We start from the raw sequence: 26,183 nt of genomic DNA on the forward strand, positions 1-26,183 counted from the left end.
ATCTGTTAATTTGTTTTCCCCCCCAAAAGGTAACTGCTCCTCCACTTTTCTTTCCCCCCTCAAATTTTCCCTACTTAAGGGACTCTCTGACTCTAGAGGAGACTCTACGTACAGAGAATCAGACTGTGAAACTAGAAAAAAAAACAGATAAAGAAAAAAATAGAGAAAAAAAGAAAGTTGATGAGAAGATCAGTAAAATAAAAAAAATTCAAACAAAAGAGGGTGAAGTTGAATTTGAATAACGATCAAGTTTCCTGGATGATATTCAAAGTTTCTATTTCATTTTTATCACAGGTTTTATTTGTAATCCTGTATTTTATTTTTATAACTTTCGTTATAGATTGGATGATAATATGATTGTTTTGATGATCTATGAATTAACATTATATGAATTTGTTATCATGTTTGTATTTTATGCATGTTGTCGATAGTAAAAAATTAATATCATGTCTCACTTTTCATCCGTATATAACAAAAATAGTGTAGAATATTATTCATACAGATGATAATATTCACAACACATACATGTATTCACAGAATCCGTCTTTTACACACACTGTACACTTATATGTAACTCATCAATTTGTACACATTACATAACATGCACAATACAACAAACATGAAAAAACTAGTAAAAAAAAAAGGAGAAAGAAAAAGCAGATTAGAATATTTAATTTTTTTTTGGGCGACTTATCGCCGGAAACCAACCATTAACCGTGCCCATATCCCTTTCAAAACCACCGTCTAACACTGACCGGCGTCACCCCTTTCGCCGCCGGTCTTCAAACCGGGAGATCCACGCCGAAAAATCATTAAAATAGGTGAAAACTTGCCGGAAAATCCCACAGGTGGCTGGCGATGTTCTCTTCTCCCCTTTCCCGTTACCTTTACCCCTCTCTCCCTACAGATCTGACCGCTGCAAACGAGCCTTGATCTCCACCGGCAAGTATTCCGACCAAAACCACCCAAAAAATGATCATTCTTACGTTAGTTCCGGCGCACTTTCATCGGAATTGCCATTAGCTATCACAATCAACGGGCTTAATTGAATTCTAACCATATTGTCGCATATAGGAAGAATATGGAAGAAGGAAAAATAATTATGTTTATGTGAGTTACGTGAGTTTCTTACTGATGAAAGTTTTCAATCTTTTTACCTTATTATATTTAGTATATAGTTTTAAGATAACATATTTCTTATTGCCACTCCCTTTTTGTTTTGTTTCATAGCTTTAATAAAATAAATAAAAATATAATCTGTAACTTAAGTATTATTATATACTATTTTATTATATACTATTTTAATACTTTAAGGTTACTGTTTGAATTAAGTAGTACTTTGAATAGTCAATATTTTTAAACGCTTAGTAAATATTTAGACAGGTTTTAAAATATTTGTCTCAATTAAGAATACGGTGTACGCATCTTTTTGAGACATTTTAAAATTTAAGGGTGCAATAATGCACTTTGATAAATATTTTTCAAAAAATTAACTTTCACCGACTTAATTAATATGTACATAGACAAATTTTATATATTAAAAATGAGCGATTTTAGGCCTTAACATAATTTATCAAAATAATTTAATTCAAGGTTAAGTCAATAAAAGCAACCATGCTAGAACCACGGAACTCGAGGGGTGCCTAACACCTTTCCTTCGGTCAATAGAATTCCTTACCCGATCTTCTGTTTTCGCAGATCAAATAAAAGAGTCATTTCCTTTTGACTAGGGATTCAAAAAGGTGACTTGGAACACCATAACTCGATTCCAAGTAGGGACTCTGTAATTTAATTAATCCCTATTCAATACCGTCACTTTAATTGGAAAAATCCTTCGACTCGTTCCTTCGGGCGGAAAAAGGGGTGTGACAGCTACAGTATCTAGTATATAAATTTGATTGACACTCAAAATGCTATTTATGCTACATAAATTGAAATAACGTAAATAACATATGTTGGCCCGTGCTGGCACGGGTTACAACATCTAATATCTAATAAGTGAGGTGAATGTTTAAATATATTGTATACCATTAACACATACAAGGTACACTCATCTAATTGTGTTTCAGCTCAGCCATAGATTTTGAGAGTAGCTTTTCAAAAAAAATATATATATATATATATTTGTTCATAAAATTTGGTTAATTTTGAAAATCTATATTAAAAAAAAAAGAATCAAGTTCCAAAAATTGGACCAGATGACGAAATTTGAAAAATTTTCAAGTAAAATGCAAGTCCAAATTAAACTTGTAATTTCAAAAACTAACTTCAAAAACTCACTGTTTCAATTTTGAACTACATGTTTGACCAAATGGTAGCTATATGTTTGTTATACAAGAGTTTATAGAAGAAAGGTTTGTGTATTAAATAAAATCACGAGAGACGTACCTCCTGTATATGTTGTTTTCGGAATAGCGGGAAAGGTGAGAGAATTTCTGTGTGTGTGTTACTTCAAAGTTCAAATAATTGAACATTCAATTTTTCTTTTTAATATTGATTGATCAACACGGAATTGAATTTCCTTCTCATTTACTTCCACACCAACCAATTGGGAACATTTTCCTAGCTTCTATATACTTCCACCGCTTTTACATACCCTTCCACTTTTTAACATATTTGAGTATATACTGCTACACATGAGAGAATATTATGTTTGGATTGGGGGGTGGAGGAATTAGAAAATGAAGATGCTTTCTTCTTTTAACTGTAACTTGCTTGTATAGAACAACTAGCTACTTATTTGAAATTCGAATCATACTATTAATTTTGATTATATGTATAATTGAATTTTTTTCAACGAAAGAAGCGGACATGCATGGATAATTTAATATCTAGATCCAAAATCGGTACACAATAATTAGATTAAATCCTGGTATCATGTCAAATTAGGTCTTGTTCGCAATGCACCCCCTCACAGGAAGAAGATTGTTCAAGTCTACACATCATTTTTCCTCCAATGTGTGACTCTTCTACAAAGACATATATACCTCTCCCCTTTCGCTTGTATTGGGACAAGTCTTTGACTCACAATTTTAAATACGTGAATATACATAGCTATCATTATTATACCGATTATATCTCTAGAATGTAACAACAGGTACAAGTAGTTAGTATGAATGAATACATGTGTTTAAATTTTACAGTGTACGATAGAGATTTCAATCAGATGACCGGTGAATGCGCTCGTACTGTTACCAAAAGTAACAGCACAACAAAATTACTTATGTAATGATGTTACAATAACTATGAAGCTAACATTTCATGCTTCAATAAATTCGAACTTTAAGTAGTTTAATTCATTGCACTACTAGTGCTACTAGCTAGACATATAGTTATATTAAGTATACACAATGAGTGTAATTAAATTAAGTAATGACATATCTATCTGTCTAGGGTCTCATAGGAGCAGCAAAGCCTAGTGGATCCATCCTAGTGAGTAGCATCAGGGCCATTTCAAGCGCTCCGCCGTTTGACTTCCAATTGAACCAATCATTAATTCATGCTTAATTACTCATAATCTCTGATTACTATTGTGTCTCTTGACACCTTTTAAATTTTGAAAGTCAAATAAGTTTTTCTTTGATCATATATTTTTTATATGCCTGTGAAATACTTTGAATGACTAACTGTTGTGACTTATAATATATCTTATGTAATTTTCATATACATAAATTTTATTATAAGAAATTTAAAGATTCTAATTCTAAATTCAAGTTTTCTTAATTTTCAAACTTTGCACCGCACCACATAAATTGACACAAGAGCGTAGCTTTAACTGTTGGCAAATGGCAATCTACCATTTTATCATTCTTTTGATTTGTATTGTTTTTCCATTCTCTATTTTGTTATAGAAAGAGCACCTCAAATCTCAATGCAGTTTAGACTGTCATTTGTGTCGCACGGTCTTGAAAATGGCTGGATCCACATTAATTAAGTAGCACGAAATATTACATTACATTTTTGTAAGAGATCAATTCCGCAATTTGAATAACCCGACCAACGGATATATTTGAGCATAATCAGGAACTCGTATATAAATCTAAAAATATGGGTATCTATCAAATAGAGGGGCACTCCGATGCATTAAGCTCCCGCTATGCGCAGATTTCGGCGGGAGGGCCGGACATACGTATCTATCAAATGAATGTGTAAATGTATTCACTTAAAAGTAGGACCAATGACATTAGAATGGAAATCAGAACTGTTGAATTTGAACATGGGACTTTCTTCTTGGTCCAAATGGTACTGAGAACTTCCCGTCTCGATAAATTCCAAGAAATATTTAAATTTCAAAAGACTCAGATTATCTTGTAACCATAAACGGATAACACAACCCCCATCCCAAAAGAAAAAATAAAATAAAACACCCAATAGAAATTTTTTCAAATCTTGTTAGATAGAGTTACTTGATATCTATTTGTTGGTGAGAGATGTCAGTTATCCCATAAATTTAATTAAAATGCTTAAAAATTGACCCGTACACAACGATTAATCAGAAAAAAAAAATTGAAGAAGGCCTGGTTGGTCCACACTAGTCTCTTTGTGCAACAAAGAGTGACAGACTTATAGGTCATATGGCATTAAAAATTGTGAGTTGGATTATTTAACAAAAAAAATATGATAGGCTTTTGCATCTCTGTTACTCCCAACACAAACACAAAAATCACTGTACTACTTATTTAATAGAGTGAGGTGTATATATATATATATACAAGTGTAAACTGGTCCTCTATATATTTTGTCTCTAAGCTGTTTGATATTTCTAGGATATTGTAAAATATTATTCAAATTTGAATACCCCTTTTTGATTCCTTATATGCACTATTCTCTCATTTCTCTTTGACTGCCTCGACGCCAACAAAAACCTCATTTGACTACAAATTTATTTTCCCTCCTCCTTTTCCCTTAAACCCTTTAAAACCCCAAATCTCCACTCTCTTTCAGGCATTTTATCGAACAGTTTTGTTCGTGATGAATAGAGAGGGTAATAATAGTATAGACACTGATGCCACTTCTATTAAGGTCAGTTTTCAGGAATTTAGTATTAGTAATGCCAATAGTACTAGCATTGAACTTTGTAGTACTAGTTTTACTCTGTCTGAGAATAATAGTGTAGGGAGTAAGGTGGATTCTATGAATCTTGAAGTTGATAAAGCAGTGGAATTCGTTGAAAGTGATGACAGTAGTTTTAGTTCAGTTAGTTATTGTAACAATGCTGATCCGAATGAGGCTAGTTTTCGGGGGATTTGTCCATCGAAACCTCATAAGGGTAACGATATTCGGTGGGATGCAATACAATGTGTGAAAGGGAAAGATGGGGAGTTGGGTTTGGCACATTTTAGGCTTTTGAAGAAGCTGGGATTTGGCGATATTGGGAGTGTTTATTTAGCGGAGTTGAGAGGGATGGGGTGCTTGTTTGCAATGAAAGTTATGGATAAAGGGATGTTAGCTGGGAGGAAGAAGGTAATGAGAGCTCAAACTGAGAGGGAAATATTGGTTTTGTTGGACCATCCTTTCCTTCCTACCCTTTATTCACATTTTGAAACGGAGAAGTTTTCGTGCTTGCTGATGGAGTTTTGCAGTGGCGGAGATCTTCATTTGCTCAGACAGCGTCAGCCGGGGAAGCATTTTTCAGAACAAGCAGCAAGGTCTGTCTTTTATACTATGTTCTTTTTTTCAGCTTACTTCATCACTAACTCATTGGCTATCAAAAGAAATTATTTCTCTTTGTTTGACGAATTACCATTGCTGTCTTGATTAAGTGTCTTGTGTTGCTAGAAGCTGTTGATAAACGTAATGCCCTGCTGCTAGTCAGTACTTTATCCCCCTTAGCTTGCTGATTTTCCTGGAGTTCCTTGTGTAGTAGTGTGTACGAGGAATTTTCATGGTGATTGCTCATCGTTTTTCCAGATTGTGTCCTAATCTCCAGTTTCAAATCTTAGAAGAACATATTGTCAACACCTCCACTTAGTTGTAAACACGGTTGAAGCATAAGGCTATATTCACTTTGCTTTCATCAATCCATGATTCCATTTTGAAATTTAGAAAATTGTAATATACTCAGAACTATTTAACATGGTCTATTCTAACTTGGGCATTATGCCTTTTTTGTTTTTATTTTTTGATTAATAATTTGAACCTTAATACCGTGCAATAGTGTATATTACTGAGTCTTAGTTTTGGTATAGACCTTCCAATATTTCCTGTTTACAATTTGAAGTTTTTTAAGAGTTTGTTTCCTTTTTTGGGTGGCAGGTTTTATGCATCAGAGGTGTTGCTTGCCCTTGAGTATTTACACATGATGGGAGTTGTATACAGAGATTTAAAGCCTGAGAATGTGTTGGTCAGGGAAGACGGACATATAATGTTGTCGGATTTTGATTTATCGTTGAGATGTTGTGTCAATCCTACCCTTGTAAAATCTAGCGATGAACCTTCTTGTGCTATATCTGCATATTGTATCCAGCCATCATGCATTGATCCAGCATGCAAATTACCTGTTTGTGTAGAGCCTTCTTGCTTTCAACCTTCGTGCTTTAAGCCTCGCCTCTTCAACCATAAAACAACCAAAACAAAGGGTGATCGTGCAACCTTGGTTTCTTCTGATTCACTTCCCATGCTGGTTGCAGAGCCAACTGCAGCTCGGTCCATGTCCTTTGTTGGAACCCATGAATATTTAGCCCCAGAAATAATTAGAGGAGATGGTCATGGTAGTGCTGTTGATTGGTGGACATTTGGGATTTTTCTGTACGAGTTGCTTCATGGGAAGACACCGTTTAAAGGCAATGGAAATAGAGAGACATTGTTTAACGTTGTTGGTCAACCTCTAAAATTTCCCGAGGGATCCACCATTAGTTTTGCTGCAAAGGATTTGATCCGAGGTCTACTTGTGAAGGATCCACAAAAAAGACTAGGATTCAAACGAGGTGCTACGGAGATAAAACAGCATCCTTTCTTTGAAAACGTTAACTGGGCTCTCATCCGAAGCACTCATCCTCCAGAGATCCCTAAACCGGTCGATCTCACATTTTTTAAGCAATCGTCTAAGTCATCGTCTTATGCAAACGAGAAAGCTGCTTCTGATTCGGATAGGTCATCTGGTCCTTATTTAGATTTTGAATTTTTCTGAATAAATTTTTGGAGGGTGATTTGTAGGTGTCACTTTTGATGTTCATTTTGGTCCAAAAGAAATTTATTTTCACTTTACAATTATCTCTTAGTTATTACAAGCCAGAATATTATACTAAAGACTCCAGAGTATACAAGTAGTTCTCCCACCAACTTTTTCTTCGTTTAACTGTTTTCCCATAGAAACTTACAAAAAGATAAAGGCAATGGAATCTCCTGAAAATGGGGTTCCCTTTTCATGTTAATAGTTTCAGAAAAGTAAAAGGAATATAGAAGTAGCAGAATAAATACCTTTACTTTTCATTGTTTGAGGTAGTGAACCACTTTCCTGGACACACTTTTACAGAGCCTATCTTTGTATAGAACAAAGACAACACAAGGAACTTTTCCTATAAAAACTTCTTTCTCCTGTTGTTAGAAAGCAACTTAACATGTGGACAAATGATGATAAAGTTATCTTTGCGTTTACATATTTTGCAGTGTGGAGTCAGTGTCGTTTTCTACCTTATATGCTAGTGTTACTTTGACTGTCCATTCACTAGAAGGTGGGCTTATTTTGGGTATTTTCTTTCCAAAAACTGATGGAAGAAAAATCTATTTGCTTTCCTTTGGTTTGTACATTGGGTTATATTCTTTCTTGTAAGGTGCATTTGGCTTTTTCCTCAAAAACAGTTAATTATCTTGAGTTGTATGCCAGCATTCTGTTCAGGGTTGTGCAGTCTAGGTACCGGATTAAAGTGGAACCAATTTCTTGAATGTTCAGAGGAATCACAGCCACTCTGTTCCCAATGTACATTTTCCATAGATACAGATGGAACAATAGCTTTGAAGGAACCCGTAAAGTTACTGTTATATGATCAGGAGGTTATGAGTGCAGACCGTGTAAACAATTTCTTACAGAAATACAAGGTAAGGTTGCGTACAATAGACCCTTATGGTCTGACACATTCCCAGACCTCGCTCATAGCGGAAGCTTTACTATGGGACAAGGGAAAATGACACACACTCTTCTTTAAAATGTACTCGTAGTACTTGTACTATTTTGGTTTCACAAATTCAATGCATGTTGATTTTGGACCTTCAAAATAAGTCACATTTTACCATTCAATAAATTAAAATGAATCCTATAATAGATGAACTTGCGTGCTAGTTGCCACCTGCCCGCGGATTCGACTATGGTGCATTCATTCCAAAAGCTAGCTCATGAAATCTATGGTTACATATTGCTTATAAATGAATAGGGAAGTCCTGTTAACTGCTTTCACAAACACCTAGCCTGCTGATAGTTCCCTGTTAGGATTTCTCTCTCTAGTTTGGATACACTGGCATCATTAACTTGTGAGAGATTACCATTGCTTTTTCCGGAGTTATCTAGTGATTGAATCGAAGAAACAATTATTGCTTTTCATTGCTCTGTAAGTTTATCTTTCAAATCATGAATTCAATTATGTGTTTCGTTCGTTACATCATGAGTCGCTACACTCCATTAACCTGAATTAGTTTTGATAAGGTGCTAAGTGTTCAAGATTCAAAAGGTGGTAGGATTTCTTGATAATTCTGAGGTTTTAATTAACATCTGTTGGTTGCAAACAATAGATAACACCTGCTTCGATTTGCTTGACAAAGAAATCAAATATAGTAGGAAGTGAATTATCAACAGGGACTCGGAAATACTTCGTTTAATAATCAGCGTTGTAACAAGGTTGGTTAACTTGAGGTAAAATCTGGACAGTAAATAGAAATTTCCTATGTCCGAGAGGATTGGGGAATTAAACACTTAAGTAGGTCGAGAGACATTTAAGCATAACATCGATAAAGATAGCTTGTTATCCTACCCACCGTGAGAATCTTGAACCACTTTTAGCAGCTGTCATCTACCGGAAGCCCTAGTGAACATAATTCTGGTTATTTCATAAACTCTTGATTTACAAACACTGAAACTAGATTGACCAACAATTATTTGCTAATCATTAAAAAACCTCACTTTATCTTTTCGCATCATTCATTTGAATTCAACTTGTAGCTATAGTTTCAAACTAGTTTAATCGCCACTCACATTGTTCCCTGTGGATTCTACCACGACTCCAAAGTTGGGTAAATATATTGACGATGACCGCCTTGCACTAAATTGACATGTAAGTTGAGCGTTATAAACAATGGCGCCGTTGCCGGAGAACAATTTGGCGTATTGAATTGATTTGGAATTTTAGCCCACTTGCTTGAATTTAAACTTGTAAATATTTGTTCTTAGTTTTCTTTTATTTCTGGTGTTAGGTAGATTTTCATTCTAGTTTACTTATTACTATGGCGTCTTGGAATGAACATGAGCTTGGTGGTTGGAAATCGTATCTTGATGATCCATGTCCATATTGTCATGGACCTCACTTTTGACAAGATTGTAGATATGCTCCCCGGAGAGAGATGTGTGCACCATCTCCATCCTACTGGGAGTATGATTGTTCTTTATGTGGTGGTCAAAATGGACATTAGAGTGATTGCCAAAATGCCCCCTCCCCCAGGTATGCTAACCCAAATTCTAGCTCTTCTTATGATTTTGATAGGTCTTATGGTCAAGAACAAGAAGAACGAAGCACCAGAAAGAGTGGAATTGAAGCTATGCTTCAACTAGTGTTGGATTGTGTAGACACAACGAATGATATCATACGTGATATACATCAAGACATAAGGGAAAATAACGAGGAAAGAAGAATGATAGAGGATATGGATTAGAGGTCAAGCATTCAAAGCACTTTTCCACATTATGTTTAGATGATATCTTGTCTGTGGAATCATTTAACATAATGGACGAGTGTGAAAATGAGGAACAAGAATGCTATATCGAGTTGTGTTTGATGTTGAGCAACCCACGATGATTTTCCAACCAATCGAACCAACCATGAGAGATGATGTCAAGATTGAGGAAACGGTGCTAGAGGCAAAAGAAGAAACCAAGCAAATCTCTTCTAAAGACTCTTGCCCAATTCGGGGTGAGGATGCCCAGAAGGATACAACTCCGAAATTAAGGAGAAGACCTCATTCGAATCATTTCTCAACATTGTGCTTGGTGGATGATATGGAAGTCCACCTACCTAAGCAACTGAGGTATTTTGAGGATGAGGAACATAATCCTTATATTTTGGAGTTTGGCATTCAAAAAGAGCAAAATGAAACCCCTCCACTTGAAGGTCAGTAAAGGCAAAATTCAATGTGCATCAAGTGGATTATTAATAATCTCATCAATACCCAATGAGCCTATCCAGAAATTTGATATGAAGTTGGGTAATAGATTCACGTCATCAAATTGGCGAGATAAAGGAAGTGTCATTGTATCCGTACTTTTGCCCAATGCGCCTCGAAGATGTATTGATCAAAAGTTAGGTCGACGTTTCAAATCCTCCAAGTGGAGACATAAATAATTATCAACAAGGTATCTTGATGAAGTCTGAGTAGTCAAGATAACTGAGTCGTGCCGCGACACTAAATTAGGCGCTTCTTGGGAGGCAACCCAATGTATTTTGTTGTTTGTATTCGTATTATGTGATTGACATCAGATCTTCGCACCCGTGGTGACACAGGTATGTTTCTAACTCTCTTGTTTTGGTTTGATACATTGGGGACATTGCATGTTTTAAGTTGAGGGTGTGGGGATACTTATGGGTGTTGATGTCCTTCGTGGATTTTTGTTGTCGTGCCTCTTTTTCTTGGAGTCTTGTTCCTAGTAAAGCCGGCATGTTTAGGCATATTGTGTTTTGTTTTGTGATGTGTTGTGGTTAACTAGGAGAAATGCAAGTAATGAGGCAGTTAATATGTTTTGTGATTTTTTAGCACCTCTCTAAGTGTCTATTTGTAATACTGTGTGAGCTGCATCTAATTGTGACCACAGTGCATCTTTTGGTGGCATTAGTTCTGAAAACTTGATAATCAGTGCTAAAAAATTGCACGAACCGGATAAGTAGTGATGTGCGATATAATTGTGTGCCATGTGTGTGTGAGGTCTTACTCAGTTCCCTTTGTGTGTGAATCCAGAACTTGTCCGGTTAGTCTTGCCTTGGTTGTAGGATAGGGTTTAGGAGAGGATCATAGGCCGTTTTGATATTAGCCCACTTTTAGCCTAAATGACCTTCCCTGTATACATAATATCCCTTGATTCCTATTTTGAGCCTGAATAGCCTATTTCTTTCATGACACCTATCACCTTCCCATTTGTTTCAAAATGAACCTGTTTTGGCTCTGGTCCTCCTTGGACAATGTGTACCTTGACTTAGGCAAATAGCCTAAGTTGAGGGTGGCTATCATAGGGGTACGTGATGCAAAATCAGTATGAAGAGAGGTAGAATAATAGAAAAGAATAAAAATCCGGGTGTGGTGCAAAAAGAATAAGAAAAGAAAAAATCTGTATAAAAGCTTAGAAAAAGATAATTTGGTTTTTGAAAAGATAGCACCCACCTTGAGCATGTGTGATCAATAAAAAAGAGGAAGAAAAAAAGGTTAAGAAGTGAAACCCCAAGAGGTTAGCGTAGTGTCAAGGGGGCGTAGTCACTTTAAATACCCTTGAATATCATACCAGCCCCTAGCCTACATTACAAGCCAAGAAAAAGACCTATAGTGATCCTAGCTGACCTGTCTGAAAACCTTGGTACTGACTATAAGGGCAAGCCTATGGAATTTGACGTACATTAAGTGGAACTTCATTCTGAGAGTGAGTCTCGTGATTATCCCTATGTGTATATATGTGATTTTTGATATGAGAGAAAAATAGATTTCTTTTCTGTGAGGGTACACAGGTTATGTTGCTAGTTACTAACTTGTTCGAATAGTGTGATCTTGGTACATGCATGGTTGCTATTGCTGAATTTATGCCATATCTTGATTCATGTGTGTTGCATTGTTGTTTTTCAATAGTATACACAGTTGAGTTTGAATTGATTGACTTGGGAGAAGGTGAAGTTGTGTTGAGATGATATAGAAAATTGACTACCGAATGTACTTTGTATTCTCTTAGTTATATTTTGGTTTCTTGAGGACAAGCAATTGTTTTTAAGTTGAGGGTGTTGATGTGCTAGCATTTTGTTAGCACATTTAAGACTTTTAACTCGGAATAATTGTAAGTTCTTAAGTAACTATCGTTGTTTTTAATGATATTTCTTTGATACTGCAGTGAAAGGTAAGATGCAAGAGAACCTAAGACAATAAGGACAAAAAGAGGTGAATATGGAACAAATAGCCAAGAAATTGCAAAAGAGCAGTTGACGACTTTTGTGATAAGTCGTCAACTTGGTGATAAGTTATCAGGTCCATCGTCAACTGGAGGCAGTGTGATGAAGTTGGAGCAGAAGTGTGACGACATCCCCTAATATGTCGTCACAAATTTGATAAGCTATCAAGAGCGTCGTCAGCATTAGACAGAGAATGGACTTCAACTGGAATCCGTGACGACATTGGTGATAAGTCGTCAAAGTTCTGATAAACCGTCAGGTTTCGTCGTCAGCCTAAAGCAGAGAATGTCAAAATTGAAGAGGATCTGACGACATTTCTGATAAGTCGTCAGAACCCTGATAAGGCGTCACGCATGTCGTCGTCTATTCCGAGAAAAAGCTGTAACCTGTGATTTTGTTTCCATGATTAGCCTAATTATTTAAGGACAAGTCTAGGTTTTCCCTAAGAGTTTGAGTCATCTAAGGGACGAATATCGAAAATTTTAATTCTAAATTTCCTTTAAGTTACAACTATAAATAGCAGCTTTTAGGGTTTCATTCAAGAAGAGTGGAGAAATCTTAGACATCTGGAACTTCACAAACTTTAGTATTTCTCTCTCTAGATTTGGATACACTGTCACCATTAACTTGTGAGAGATTACTATTGCTTTTTGCGGAGTTACCTAGTGATTGAATCGAACAAACAATTATTGCTTTTCATTGCTCTGTAAGTTTATCTTTCAATTCATGAATTCAATTATATGTTTCGTCCGTTAAATCATGAGTCGCTAAACTCCATTAACCTGAATTATGGGATTTAGGGTTAGGTCTTGATAAGGTGCTAAGTGTTCAAGATTCAAAAGTTGGTAGGATTTCTTGATAATTCTAAGGTTTTAGTTAACGTATGTTGGTTGCAAACAATAGATAACACCTACTTTGATTTGCTTGAGAAAGAAATCAAATATAGTAGGAAGTGAATTATCAACAGGGACTCGGAAATACTTCGTTTAATAATCAGCGTTGTAACAAGGTTGGTTAACCTGAGGTAAAATCTGGACAGTAAATAGAAATTCCCTAAGTCCGAGAGGATTAGGGAATTAAACGCTTAAGTAGGTCGAGAGACATTTAACCATAACATCGATAAAGATAGCTTGTTATCCTACCCACCGTGAGAATCTTGAACCACTTTTAGCATCTGTCATGTACCGGAAGCCCTAGTGAACATAATTCTGGTTATTTCATAAACTCTTGATTTACAAACACTGAAACTAGATTGACCAACAATTATTTGCTAATCATTAAAAAACCTCACTTTATCTTTTCGCATCATTCGTTTGAATTCAACTTGTAGCTATAGTTTCAAACTAGTTTAATCGCCACTCACATTGTTCTCTGTGGATTCGACCCCGACTCCAAAGTTGGGTAAATATATTGACGACGATCGCCTTGCACTAAATTGACGTGTAAGTTGAGCATTATCACACATGGATTATGTGTTTTATTGTATTACCCTAAAGAGTCATACCTATATCCAGGGATGTTCGTCGCGTAACCCTATTTAAAGGAGGGATATTTTTTTTTTTTCAAATTAACGTTAAAGGTAATTGGGGTACAGTTTGTGTAAGAAGGGATATTTCTTACTCGAAAATTAACGGTCAGGATGATTGAAGTCCAATAAGTGAAGGAAAGACAATCGTTAGAGACATTCTTTTACCCCTTTACAATTAACAATGTGCACCTATGGTTGGGTTCCAGTAACTAGTTGTATTAAAATGTAGTAGAAAGAAGCATTTGCATTTTGTTCAAGGCCGGAACGAACCTGATAAATATTGGCGGGTTCGTCAAAGATGGTTGTCGAATATGCTCCATAGCAAGTACAAGTCAGTTCTTTGTAACTACTTTATAGTATCTCATTAACATCTGGAGGTCTCAACAATATTGTTGCTCACCTAGGGGGATTTGCTTAAAGAAGGAATATGTTTTATTTTAAAGTATTTTTTTTAAAGTGATATTCGAATTTCTTATCTCATTACCACCAACAACGTTCCTACCCCCACTCCCCCCAAAAAAGAATTAAAAAAATAGACATACCTTTGAGCATCCCAAATACCTCGTTGACCCCCGGACCACCACAACCCCCGTTAATATTTTGCTAAATTGCAAATTGATATTCTTGAAATAATATGATTTTGCATATTTAGCAAACACTAAAAAATAAATAACTAATTCACTTATTTTCAAGAAATCATTTTCTCCCTCGGGAAGATTCTTTCCTAGAAAACGTTTTCCTTCGTGATAAACACACCCTTTTATCCCAATTCAATTTATTTCCGAAGGTTAATAATCTTGGTACTCCGTACGTCTCATTTTAGTTGAGCATATTTATTTTACATAGTGATTAAAAAATCATAAAATAAATAATGAATTTTACTATTTTACGTTTTACTCAGATTAATGATATTCATTGGCATATAAATGGACATTGGAATGTGATTGTTCACATTTAATATATGTTGTTAATCATAGGGGTAAAATGAAAAAGAATTACTTCCTCCGTTTCAAAATAGTTAACCCTTTTTGACTTGGCATTTCCCTTAAGAAAGTATTTATGAGGGGTTTATTTTTACCAAATTAGCCTTATTAATTATGCTTTGAAAATATAAATTTGAATAAATATACTTTGTTTAGTCATTTAATGTTGAGGGTAGTATTGGGAGAACATAATAAAATACTATTGATTTCATCAAAAGGGACAACTAAATTGAAACAAATATTTTTAGAAAGAGGGTCAACTAAAACGAAATGGAGGGAGTAATTAATTTTATCCTGATTTAGCAAGTCATCAATTAATATGAAAAATTTATTTTTAGTACTATTTAGGACAAGGGGGTAAAAATTTTAGAAAATTATGCTGAGCAGATCATTTATCGTAGCAAAGGTAGACCAGTACTCCTATCTTTATTGTGTTTTAATTGACGTTAAAGAGTAGCAACATTTTAAATGCTGTAATTAGTAAATGTGAGCAAATTAGCTAGAATAACAATTAACATTTAACCTTCTCGGTAATCCCAAAGAAAACTATTTTGGAAATAACGCTAAACGTCCTTTGTTTTTACCGTAACTAACTCTATATATGTGGCACAAGTAAGTCAATTGAATTTAACACTAATTAATTGGTAGATAGAAAGCCAATGGCTAAAACAGATTCAGAAATATCTGTTAAATTTCCAACTATTCAACAATGTGAATCAAAGGGTCGAGAAGACCAAACAGTATTATCTGACATGGATGGAACTTTACTAGTTGGACGTAGCTCTTTCCCTTATTTTGCACTTGTTGCTTTTGAAGTTGGTGGCATTTCTAGGCTTCTCTTTTTGGTCTTAGCATCTCCTTTAGCTGGCTTTTTGTACTATATTGTGTCCGAATCCTTGGGCATTCGTGTCCTAGTCTTTGCAACATTTGTTGGTATGAAAATGCCCGATATAGAATACGTGGCACGTGCTATCTGTTAGCCCATATGTTATTGGGCCTTTAGTTTATGGACCTTTAGGTTATTGGCTATGTATATATATAGCCTACTTTTGTTTTAGTTAGTTTTTTATGCTTTTCAGATTATATTGTAAACCTTAGCCTTTCTTTCTTTCAATAAAGTTCTATTAACATGGTATCAAAGCTAGTTCGATCCATGTCCTTTGATTTGTTGGTTGAAGATTTTGTAGCAGGCATCTACTGCGCGGATCGAACTCCGCGGTGAGTTCGCTGGGGGGTACGGGGGGCAGCGCGCCCCCGTCCGGGGTTCGGGGCGGAGCCCCGAATTTTGAGGTGCTGCTGTATTCGTTTGCTGTTTTCGTTGGGTTTTTTGGTTGGATTGATTCGTTGCTGTCTTCGTTTGCTGTCTGGTATTGTTCGTCTTTCGTTCTTTTGCTTGCTGCCATTGTTGTTCGTTCGGAATTGTTCAACCTAGGGTTTTGCATCTTTTTGTTTTTTTGAATTGTTTGTGTGTTGCTGTGTTTACAATGACTGGAAAGGATGATTCTCTCCAGTCCATTAGTACTCAATTAGATGGTAAGAACTATGCCTATTGGAGTTATGTCATGAAGAATTTTCTTCGTGGGAAGAATATGTGGGGTTATATCACTGGAGTAAAACTAAGACCTATCGATGATAAAACTGAAAATTTTGATTTGTTGGTGGACTTATGGGAAACTAATAACTCCAAGATTATCACTTGGATCAACAATTCTGTAACTCAGTCAATTGGTATGCAATTGGCTAAGTATGACACAGCAAAGGAGGTCTGGGATCATTTGGAAAGACTGTACACTCAGTCTAATTTTGCTAAGCAGTACCAGTTGGAGTATGATATCCGTGCTCTTCAACAGCATGATCTCAGTATTCAAGATTTTTATGCTGCCATGTCGGATTTGTGGGATCAATTGGCACTTACTGAATCTGCAGAGTTAAAAGGTTTTGGGCCGTACATTGCTAGACGGGAAGAGCAACGCTTGGTTCAGTTTTTGATGGCACTACGTTCTGACTTTGAGGGCCTACGTGGAACAATCCTTCATCGATCTCCCCTCCCTACTGTTGATTCTGTGGTTCATGAACTGATTGCAGAGGAGACTCGTATCAAGTCTCAAGTGGATAAAGGGTCTAAAGTAACTACTACTCCTGTCGTGTTTGCTGCTTCAACTGATCAGTCTAGGCCACCACGTACTCAGACTCGACAATCTCCTAACGTTACATTTGATGAGTGTGCATTCTGCAAACAGAAAAATCATTGGAAGGCTCAGTGTCCGTTGTTACTTAACAAGGTCAAACAGCCTCAATCTGGGCAGCAACAGAAATATGGGTAGCAAAAGTCTCCGTCACGCTCCTCTGGCGCTCCTCCATGGTCATCTCGTCCTCCACAGTTCGCTGCTGCTGCACCATCTGTAGATGTTGAGTCTGTTAGCACTATGCCACCTTCTGCGTTGGATCCCCAGGTTTTCGAACAGTTCAGACAGTTCTTCGTTTCTAATCCTACGGCCATGTCAGCATCTATGTCTCATTCGGGTTCAGTTTCTTCTAGTACCTTAGGTATTCCTTCCTCCTTGTGGATATTGGATTCTGGTGCGTCTCATCACATGTCCCCTCATTTGTCATCGTTTGGTTCTTTGTCACCCATTTCACCAATCTCTGTTATGTCCGCGAGTGCTGTACCTATGTCAGTCGAGGGTGTTGGTTCTGTTACTACCCCTCACATTGTCCTCTCTGATGTTTATTACATTCCCAAACTTGCTTTAAATCTTGTTTCGGTCAGTCAGTTGTGTAAGGCTGGTAATTGGGTGTTTTTTTCTGATTCTGTTTGTGTTATACAGGACCAACACACTCAGAGGGTGATTGGGACCGGCCATAGGTTGGGGGAACTCTATGTCTTGGAGAATCTCAAAGTGTCTGCAGTTGCTGCCTCTAGCATAGATTTATCTTCTTTTCGTTTGAGTCATTTGTCTTCTCAGTTTTATCTTTGGCATTCCAGATTAGGACATGTGTCAGTTTCACGTTTACGTTTTTTGGTCTCTAGTGGTGCTTTGGGTCATGTGAACACTAGTGATATTTCATATTGTAGTGGTTGTAAACTGGCAAAATTTTCTGCCTTACCGTTTAATAAAAGTGTGTCTTATTCTGTTGCTCCTTTTGATATTATTCATTCTGATGTATGGGGACCAGCGCCAGTATCCACTAAGGGTGGATCGACCTATTATGTTTCGTTTATAGATGACTATACTCGTTATACCTGGGTGTATCTTATGAAACGCAGATCTGATTTCTTTGGCATTTACAACAACTTTAGAGCCCTTGTTAAAACACAACATTCGGCTGTGATAAAGTGTTTCAGGTGTGACTTAGGGGGTGAATATACCTCTAATGACTTCACTCAGTTACTTGCCTCTGATGGTACCATACACCAGTCATCGTGTACCGACACTCCTGAGCAGAACGGTCTGGCAGAAAGAAAACATCGTCATATTGTTGAGACAGCACGCTCTTTACTTTTGTCTGCAGAGGTTCCTAGTATTTTTTGGGGAGAAGCAGTCCTAACTGCTGTATATGTGATTAATCGTATTCCTACTGCATTGACTTCAGGGATGTCTCCGTTTGAGAAACTATATGGTCACCCGCCGAATTATTCTGCATTACGAGTTTTTGGATGTACTTGCTTTGTTCTTCGTCCTCATGTTGAACGAAATAAGTTAGGGTCAAAATCAGCTATATGTGTGTTTTTGGGGTATGGTATTGGACAAAAAGGATATCGTTGCTATGATCCTGTAAGTCAGAAATTATATGTTTCACGACATGTCACTTTTTTGGAACATATTCCTTTTTATTCCATTCCAGCTAAAACCCATGATGTGACAAAGTCAGATATTCGGCTTATTGATCCCTTTGGGATTGACATAGAGGTTCCAGTTCCGGATTCATCCATGCCTTCTGGTGTGCCACCTGATAGTGCTTCAGCCTCGCCTGTGCCTGAGTCTGCTCCTTCGACTGTTGAGACTGGAGACCCACCACCTCTGAGGAGGTCTACTCGACCTTGTAAGTCCACCAAACTGCCAGATTTTTCCTATTCTACATATTCAGCCTCATTTGCTTCCTTTATTGCAAACATACATCATTTGTCTGAACCTGAGTCGTATAGAGAGGCTGTGTCTGATCCTCTTTGGCAGAATGCTATGGCTGAGGAACTTGCTGCTCTTCATCATACACATACATGGGATTTGGTTACTCTCCCACCTGGTAAGCATGCGATTGGTTGTCGATGGGTGTATAAGATAAAAACAAAGTCTGATGGGTCTGTTGAGCGATACAAGGCAAGACTTGTGGCAAAAGGGTACTCACAACAATATGGTTTGGATTATGAGGAGACTTTTTCCCCCGTAGCAAAGATGACGACTGTTCGCACTATGATTGCTGTTGCATCCGTTCGACAGTGGAAGATATTTCAGATGGATGTCAAGAATGCTTTTCTGAACGGTGATCTCCACGAGGAAGTTTATATGACTCCTCCCCCAGGTATTGACCACCAGCCAGGTGAAGTTTGTCGGCTTCGAAAAGCTTTATACGGTCTCAAACAAGCCCCTCGTGCTTGGTTTGAGAAATTCTCCACTGTTATTACTTCCCTTGGATTTGTCCCGAGTAACCATGATTCAGCATTGTTTGTTAGATGTACAAGTGCAGGGCGAATTCTATTGTCCTTATATGTAGATGATATGATTATTACTGGTGATGATCATAGTGGTATTGAGTTATTGAAGCATGATTTGGCTCATCGATTTGCAATGAAGGACTTGGGCTTGCTGCGTTATTTTCTGGGTATTGAGGTGGCTCAGTCTAAGAAAGGGTATCTTCTTTCTCAGACTAAGTATATATCTGACTTGTTTACACGGGCGCGTCTTTCTGACAACAGGACTGTAGATACTCCCCTTGAAACCAATGCACGTTACTCTCCTAGTGATGGTGTTCCATTATCAGATCCGAGTCTTTATCGGACTATTGTGGGTAGTTTGGTTTATCTTACGGTTACTCGTCCAGATATAGCACATGCAGTTCATGTTGTTAGCCAGTTTGTTACTACTCCTACTTCTGTTCACTGGGGAGCTGTACTTCGTATTCTAAGGTATCTTCGTGGCACTCAGTTTCAGAATCTCTTGTTTCCCTCGACGTCATCTCTCGAGTTGCGAGCCTATAGTGATGCTGATTGGGATGGAGATCGCAATGATCGTAAATCCACCACTGGTTTTTGTGTGTTTCTTGGAGACTCTTTAATCTCGTGGAAGAGCAAGAAACAAGATGTTGTCTCTAGATCTTCCACGGAGGCTGAGTATCGTGCTATGGCTGTGACTACATGTGAGATTATTTGGTTACGTTGGCTTCTTGCAGATATGGGGGTTCACATTTCTATGCCTACTCCCCTGCATTGTGATAACAAAAGTGCGGTACAAATTGCAAAGAATTCTGTCTTCCATGAGCGTACGAAGCACATTGAGATTGATTGTCACTTCACCCGTCATCATTTACAGCTCGGGACCATATCGCTTCCTTTTGTTCCATCGTCTTTGCAGATTGCTGACCTTTTTACGAAGGCTCAGTCGGCGTCTCGATTTCGTTTTTTGTGTGACAAACTCTCAATGCTTATTGCTGTTGCATTGTGAGTTTGAGGGGGGATGTTAGCCCATATGTTATTGGGCCTTTAGTTTATGGACCTTTAGGTTATTGGCTATGTATATATATAGCCTACTTTTGTTTTAGTTAGTTTTTTATGCTTTTCAGATTATATTGTAAACCTTAGCCTTTCTTTCTTTCAATAAAGTTCTATTAACACTGTCCTGCCAAAGTTCTATTCGAGCGATTTGCACCCTGACACATGGCGTGTTTTATCGTCATGTGGGAAGAGGTGTGTCATTACCGCGAATCCTAGGATTATGGTCGAAGTATATTTGAAGGAATATTTAGGTGTTGATATGGTTATTGGGACAGAGATATGTACGTACAAAGGAAGAGCAACTGGATTTGTGAATGAGGACGGAGTTCTTGTTGGTGACAACAAGGCTAAGGCTCTTCAAAAGGCATTTGATTCTACATTTACCCCTCATATTGGAATTGGTGATCGCAAGTCTGATTTTCCCTTCATGAATTTATGCAAGGTATGTAATTTCATATGATCCATACTCTTAGTGTCGTAGAATTGACATGAATATGTAATGTGATTAAAATAAATCAATCTTAAACTCCGCGATCAATCAATATAAATGTGATGTGATGGACATATAAAGAGATTGTCTTGAGTATTTTTCTATGCATTAGTGGTGTAACTTTTTTTTAAGGCAATAGTCAAAATAAGGTAACTTTTATGATAGTAAGTTACTATTATTCTGACAAAAGTAGTATTTCTTCTGCTTCGTCAAGTATGCATTTTGCTTTCCTCTCAAGAAAGCATTCATTATTAGTATTCCCTCTTTTCCCATTGATTACTCGTCAAACTGGATAGATTTTGACCAATGTTTTAAGATGTTTCTTTTCATTATATTAATGTGAGAAGAATTACAACTTATACTACATTTCATATAGTTTTTGACCATCTAATTTTAAAGTTAAAATATTGAATTAATCTACTTCAATTAGCTTCTAAGATTAATCAAGATAAGCCTTGTGAAATAAAACATAACAAGTAAAAATAAACAATGAAAGGGACAACTTAGAAACGGAAATAACATCTCTTTTATTTCATGATCACTCTTTGCAGGAAAGTTACATAGTACGACCAGAGCCTAGTGTGAAGCCCATGAGCCAAGACAAGTTACCAAAGCGAATAGTTTTCCATGATGGTCGACTTGTTCAAAAACCAGGCCCTTTGATGGCACTCATGATTATTCTTTGGATCCCTGTTGGTTTCCTCTTGGCATGCTTGCGTATAGCCGTGGGTTCACTCCTACCGATGCCTTTAGTCTATTACGCCTTTTGGGCCCTTGGGGTTCGGATTAAAGTTAAAGGCAACCCACCTCCTCCGGCCCAAAAATCCACGGGCCAAACCAGTGTCCTATTCATTTGCTCCCACAGGACTCTTCTTGACCCAATTTTTCTGTCAACGGCCCTTGGTAGGCCCATTCCTGCAGTCACTTACTCATTGTCACGACTATCTGAGATCATTTCACCTATTAAAACGGTTCGTCTTAGCCGTGACCGCGCAACGGATGCTAACATGATCAAAAAACTCTTGGAAGAAGGGGATTTAGTTATATGTCATGTACAGAGCCATTTTTACTAAGGTTTTCGGCCTTATTCGCGGAACTAACCAACGAGCTAGTCCCCGTGGCTATGTCTAATAAAATGAGCATGTTCCATGGCACGACGGCGAGGGGTTGGAAAGGAATGGACCCTTTTTATTTCTTCATGAATCCTAGCCCTGCATATGAAGTGAATTTTTTGAACAAGTGCCCTATGACTTGACATGTAAAGCTGGAAAATCAAGCCATGATGTAGCCAACTATATACAGAGGACGATCGCCGCGACATTATCGTATGAGTGCACCTATTTTACTAGGAAGGATAAGTACAAGGCTTTGCCTGGAAATGATGGAACAGTTCCTACAAAATCTGGAATTGCAAGTAACAAAGTGATGGACTGCTAATAACAGAGAGAGACTTGTCATTTGTGTTTTTCCAAATTATATAGACATAAACCGTTAGCACTTTAATAGAAAATCGAAATAAACTATATAGTATAATGGTTGTCTTTATATAAGGGCAGATAAAGTACTTCATGAAAATATATACAAATTACCTCATAAATATCCAAACTGTTTAAATAGATGTGCATAACTAACATCCGATATTTTTCGTCATATTACAAGAAATGATTGGTAAGATCCATCTTTTAAGTTCATGAATCTATCGTTATGTTGATGAGTTGAAAAAAACTCCTTAAATCAGTATTGGGTAAGCCAACGAAATCCCACATTAATAGTTGAAAAGAAAAAGAAGTTACATATAAGGTGTGGAATAAGATTTTTTGGGAAAACTAGTGCGGACTTGACCTAAAACAAACAATATGAAAGAGAACATTATAATTTTCTAAATCAATTATCACCGGTCAGTCAAATTCAAAATTTTTCTTTGGATAATTGTTTACGGTGTTAGGTGTAATAAATACAACAATATCTTTCATGCCAATAGTGTATTTATTGCTTGAACAAAAATGGAAAAGGAGCTAATACTACTATTCAACTAATATTTGACTGCTTGAATTGCAGTGTAAAAACTTCAATATCTTACTTTTTATCTTCGATGTTGTAAACTTGTACATTGTACACTGGCAGTATAAGGAGTATAAGTTACTATTAATTGAATAACAGAAAAGAAACCATAAGGGAAAATTGATCTTTCTATTGGAAGAGAATAAGCACAAAACACTGTCCCAAAGAAGTGTAGCACTCTGTGTTATTTGATGGATTGTTCTCTTGTTATATTCTTTCTATGTTTTATCGCGCTTTTTCCTCACTTCTCTCAATCTTCTGGTGGATTTTCCATAGGGAGTGTCGATAAAGAAATGTAATTCGTATCTCCACTTTGATTATTTCTCTTTTACTCGTACAAGTTTTATGAATGTTTATGAATCCTTTTCGTTTTTGAAACAGAAATCCATGGATTTTGAAATTGACGACTAATTCTTCGTCGGCCTCAATTGATCCAACACGGGTTATTCAAATTTCATGGCACCCCAGGTTTGTTTAGTAATCTCTTTATATGGCAATAGATTTATGTGATGGAGCCCTGATAATGATTTTGAATTTATGCAGGGCTTTCATATATAGGAATTTTTTGACAAAAGAGGAGTGTGATCATTTGATCTCTCTGGTCAGCCTTTTTCCTCTTTCTTGTTCTGGCCCTTCTTTCGTGATGAAATGTTTGAGTTTTAGTTAATGTAACTAAAGGTCATTTTGCGTGTTAAAAGAGAAAATAATTTCTTAAAAACATTGTATCATTAATTAATTGAGTCGAGGGTCTTTCTGAAACATCCTCTCAACCTTCACAGGGCAGAGGTAAGTTCTGCGTACGCAGCACCCTCTCTAGACCTCCACTTGTGTGATTGATTCCATTGGGTATGTTGTTGTTGTTGTACTGTACTATTACTATTCAATGTTAAGTTACTAGCAGTACTATTTTTTGTTTTTTCCTATGTATCAATCATTCTACGCCCCAATTCAATGAAATTGACGTCCTCTATGTCTATATAGGCCCTAATCGTTTCCAAAATACTTTGCTTCTTAATATTTTGCCTTTGATTCATATTGGCTTTGGTGAATCTGTACGAGCAGGCTAAAGATGATCTAGTGAAATCCAAGGTAGCTGACATTGAAACAGGAGGGAGCATTGAAAGTGAAGTTCGGACAAGCTCTGGCATGTTTCTCTTGAAGGCTCAGGTTCATGTCCTGTTTCTCTTATCTATGTTGCTATCTATGTTGAATGTTAATTTTTCTTTAAAATATAAGTAGATTAGATGAGAAAGATCACTTAACTTATGTTAACCTTCTTCTTTAAAGGATGAAGTTGTTGCTAATGTGGAGGCCAGAATAGCTGCTTGGACATTTCTCCCAGAAGGTAATATTGGTACTTTTATGACATTGATAGACTACATCTCAATAAGTTCTTATTTCTACGCGAAATTGTCATTCAGAGAACGGAGAAGCAATTCAGATATTGCATTATGAACTTGGGCAAAAATACGAGCCACATTATGATTTTTTTAAGGACAAGATCAATCAAGAGATAGGTGGTCATCGCGTGGCTACTGTCCTTATGTATTTATCAGATGTCGAGAAGGGTGGAGAAACAGTTTTCCCTATATCGGAGGTAATTCCAGTTTCGGATGATTTTCCTGTTTTTCACTTCTACTACTTGAGATGAAAATTTTTCTTTCTTCTAAACCTGCAGGCTGCAGAATCTCAACCAAATAAGGGTGATGACTGGTCTGATTGTGCTAAACGTGGCTATGCAGGTTGGTGATTCTCGGTATTTATGTTCCGTATGGAATACTAGATTCAGTTGAACTATGCTGCATCCGCCTCTAAATAAAAAGTGACAAAATAAGTGACACTATACTTGGTCTGACATATATCATTGTCTTATTTGCAGTAAAACCAAGGAAGGGCGATGCCTTGTTGTTTTTCAGTCTACATCCTAATGCAACAACTGATTCTTTCAGCTTGCATGGAAGTTGCCCGGTGATTGAAGGCGAGAAGTGGTCTGCTACAAAATGGATTCATGTAAGGTCATTTGACAGTCTTCCATCAACTGATGAGTGTGTCGATCTGGATCCAGGCTGCGCCCCTTGGGCTGCTGCTGGAGAATGTTTGGATAATCCTTTATACATGGTTGGCTCTGAAGGCTTTGTAGGTCATTGTAGGAAGAGTTGTAATGTGTGCTAGTGATAGAAATCCTTATTACATGTGTTTCTACATCTCTTTATCAATACAGCAAAGCACATCCACAATTGATGTGTATCAGTTTATTTATGATATGTAACTCGAGCTAAATGCAATGGTGCACTTGAACTCGCGGTCTTTCTATACAATCGTTACATGGACCCACTAGATCTGATATAAGCATCAATGGCGGAGCTAGGAGTCCTAACAATGGATCCAAAAAATTGCAAAAATGTTCACCCCTAAAAGGTTCCCTTTATTTATGTCTAACAAGATTTTGAGGTTTATATATATCCAAAAAGAATTTGTTATTTCCCCTACTTGCACAATGTAATTCCCGAACGAAGAGGCATCAATTGAACCCTTGTTAAGCAAATGGTACTAATACCCAAAGCAAGCAGAATGGATGATCAAGGTTCAAATTCCAGCTGAGACGAAAAAGTTCTACATGATTCCTTAATTTTTATTTGATCAAGTGTTTGTGGATAGAATTATCCACTACCTAAATGCAAGATTGTAGGTAAAACTAAATTAATCTATGTGCTCATAAGTTAGTCAAAACACCTCTGCTAAAAGAAAAGAAAGATGTAAAGCTTAATCAAGCTTACTCAATTGAAGGGAAGATAAACTTATTGATGAATGAAGTCCCTTCTAATCTTGATTCATCTCGGTTGTTAGAATTATAGGAAGCTCACAAAATTCTTAAAGTAATTATGAATACACAAAAAAAAGGACTTAAATTTAGGACAAGAATAGCAGGCTATGTGGTCCACTCCAATTTTACATTGTAATTGTGAAAGATCTGCTAAATTTCATACAAAAGATAGAGAACTCTGCAAGAATTTGACAAGTGCCAAGCACAGAGATAAAGCAGGAAATAAAAAGTGAATAGATAGAA

At 36.8% G+C, this 26,183-nt stretch overlaps 3 protein-coding genes across 3 annotated transcripts; all 3 read left to right on the forward strand.

The window, feature by feature from the left end:
- The first annotated feature begins 4,596 nt into the window (after positions 1-4,596).
- On the forward strand, positions 4,597-7,244 carry LOC107860572 (serine/threonine-protein kinase D6PKL2). The gene is made up of 2 exons (XM_016705965.2): positions 4,597-5,648; positions 6,256-7,244. Exons 1-2 carry the CDS (start codon positions 4,972-4,974, stop codon positions 7,127-7,129), a joined length of 1,551 nt encoding a protein of 516 aa, XP_016561451.1. The 5' UTR covers positions 4,597-4,971; the 3' UTR covers positions 7,130-7,244.
- Positions 7,245-15,514: 8,270 nt separating this feature from the next.
- Positions 15,515-22,847, forward strand: LOC107860574 (glycerol-3-phosphate acyltransferase RAM2-like). The gene is given in 5 exon segments (XM_047407554.1): positions 15,515-15,824; positions 20,685-21,007; positions 21,607-22,102; positions 22,105-22,293; positions 22,296-22,847. Coding segments are annotated over 5 exon segments (1,515 nt in total). The 3' UTR covers positions 22,493-22,847.
- Positions 22,848-23,090: 243 nt separating this feature from the next.
- Positions 23,091-25,396, forward strand: LOC107860575 (probable prolyl 4-hydroxylase 6). The gene is made up of 8 exons (XM_016705970.2): positions 23,091-23,411; positions 23,498-23,584; positions 23,660-23,717; positions 24,179-24,283; positions 24,404-24,461; positions 24,538-24,713; positions 24,795-24,858; positions 24,996-25,396. Exons 1-8 carry the CDS (start codon positions 23,308-23,310, stop codon positions 25,286-25,288), a joined length of 945 nt encoding a protein of 314 aa, XP_016561456.1. The 5' UTR covers positions 23,091-23,307; the 3' UTR covers positions 25,289-25,396.
- The last annotated feature ends 787 nt before the right edge of the window (positions 25,397-26,183 follow it).

The sequence above is a fragment of the Capsicum annuum genome, chromosome 2, assembly GCF_002878395.1.
Source record: "Capsicum annuum cultivar UCD-10X-F1 chromosome 2, UCD10Xv1.1, whole genome shotgun sequence".
NCBI lineage: Eukaryota > Viridiplantae > Streptophyta > Magnoliopsida > Solanales > Solanaceae > Capsicum > Capsicum annuum.

Coding starts and splice junctions, on each gene's coding strand:
- LOC107860572 (XM_016705965.2), top strand. CDS start 4,972: ATGAATAGAGAGGGTAATAATAGTATAGACACTGATGCCACTTCTATT. Junction 5,649..6,255: donor TTTTCAGAACAAGCAGCAAG/GTCTGTCTTTTA, acceptor TTTGGGTGGCAG/GTTTTATGCATCAGAGGTGT.
- LOC107860575 (XM_016705970.2), top strand. CDS start 23,308: ATGGATTGTTCTCTTGTTATATTCTTTCTATGTTTTATCGCGCTTTTT. Junction 23,585..23,659: donor CAAATTTCATGGCACCCCAG/GTTTGTTTAGTA, acceptor GAATTTATGCAG/GGCTTTCATATATAGGAATT. Junction 24,284..24,403: donor TGTTTCTCTTGAAGGCTCAG/GTTCATGTCCTG, acceptor TCTTCTTTAAAG/GATGAAGTTGTTGCTAATGT.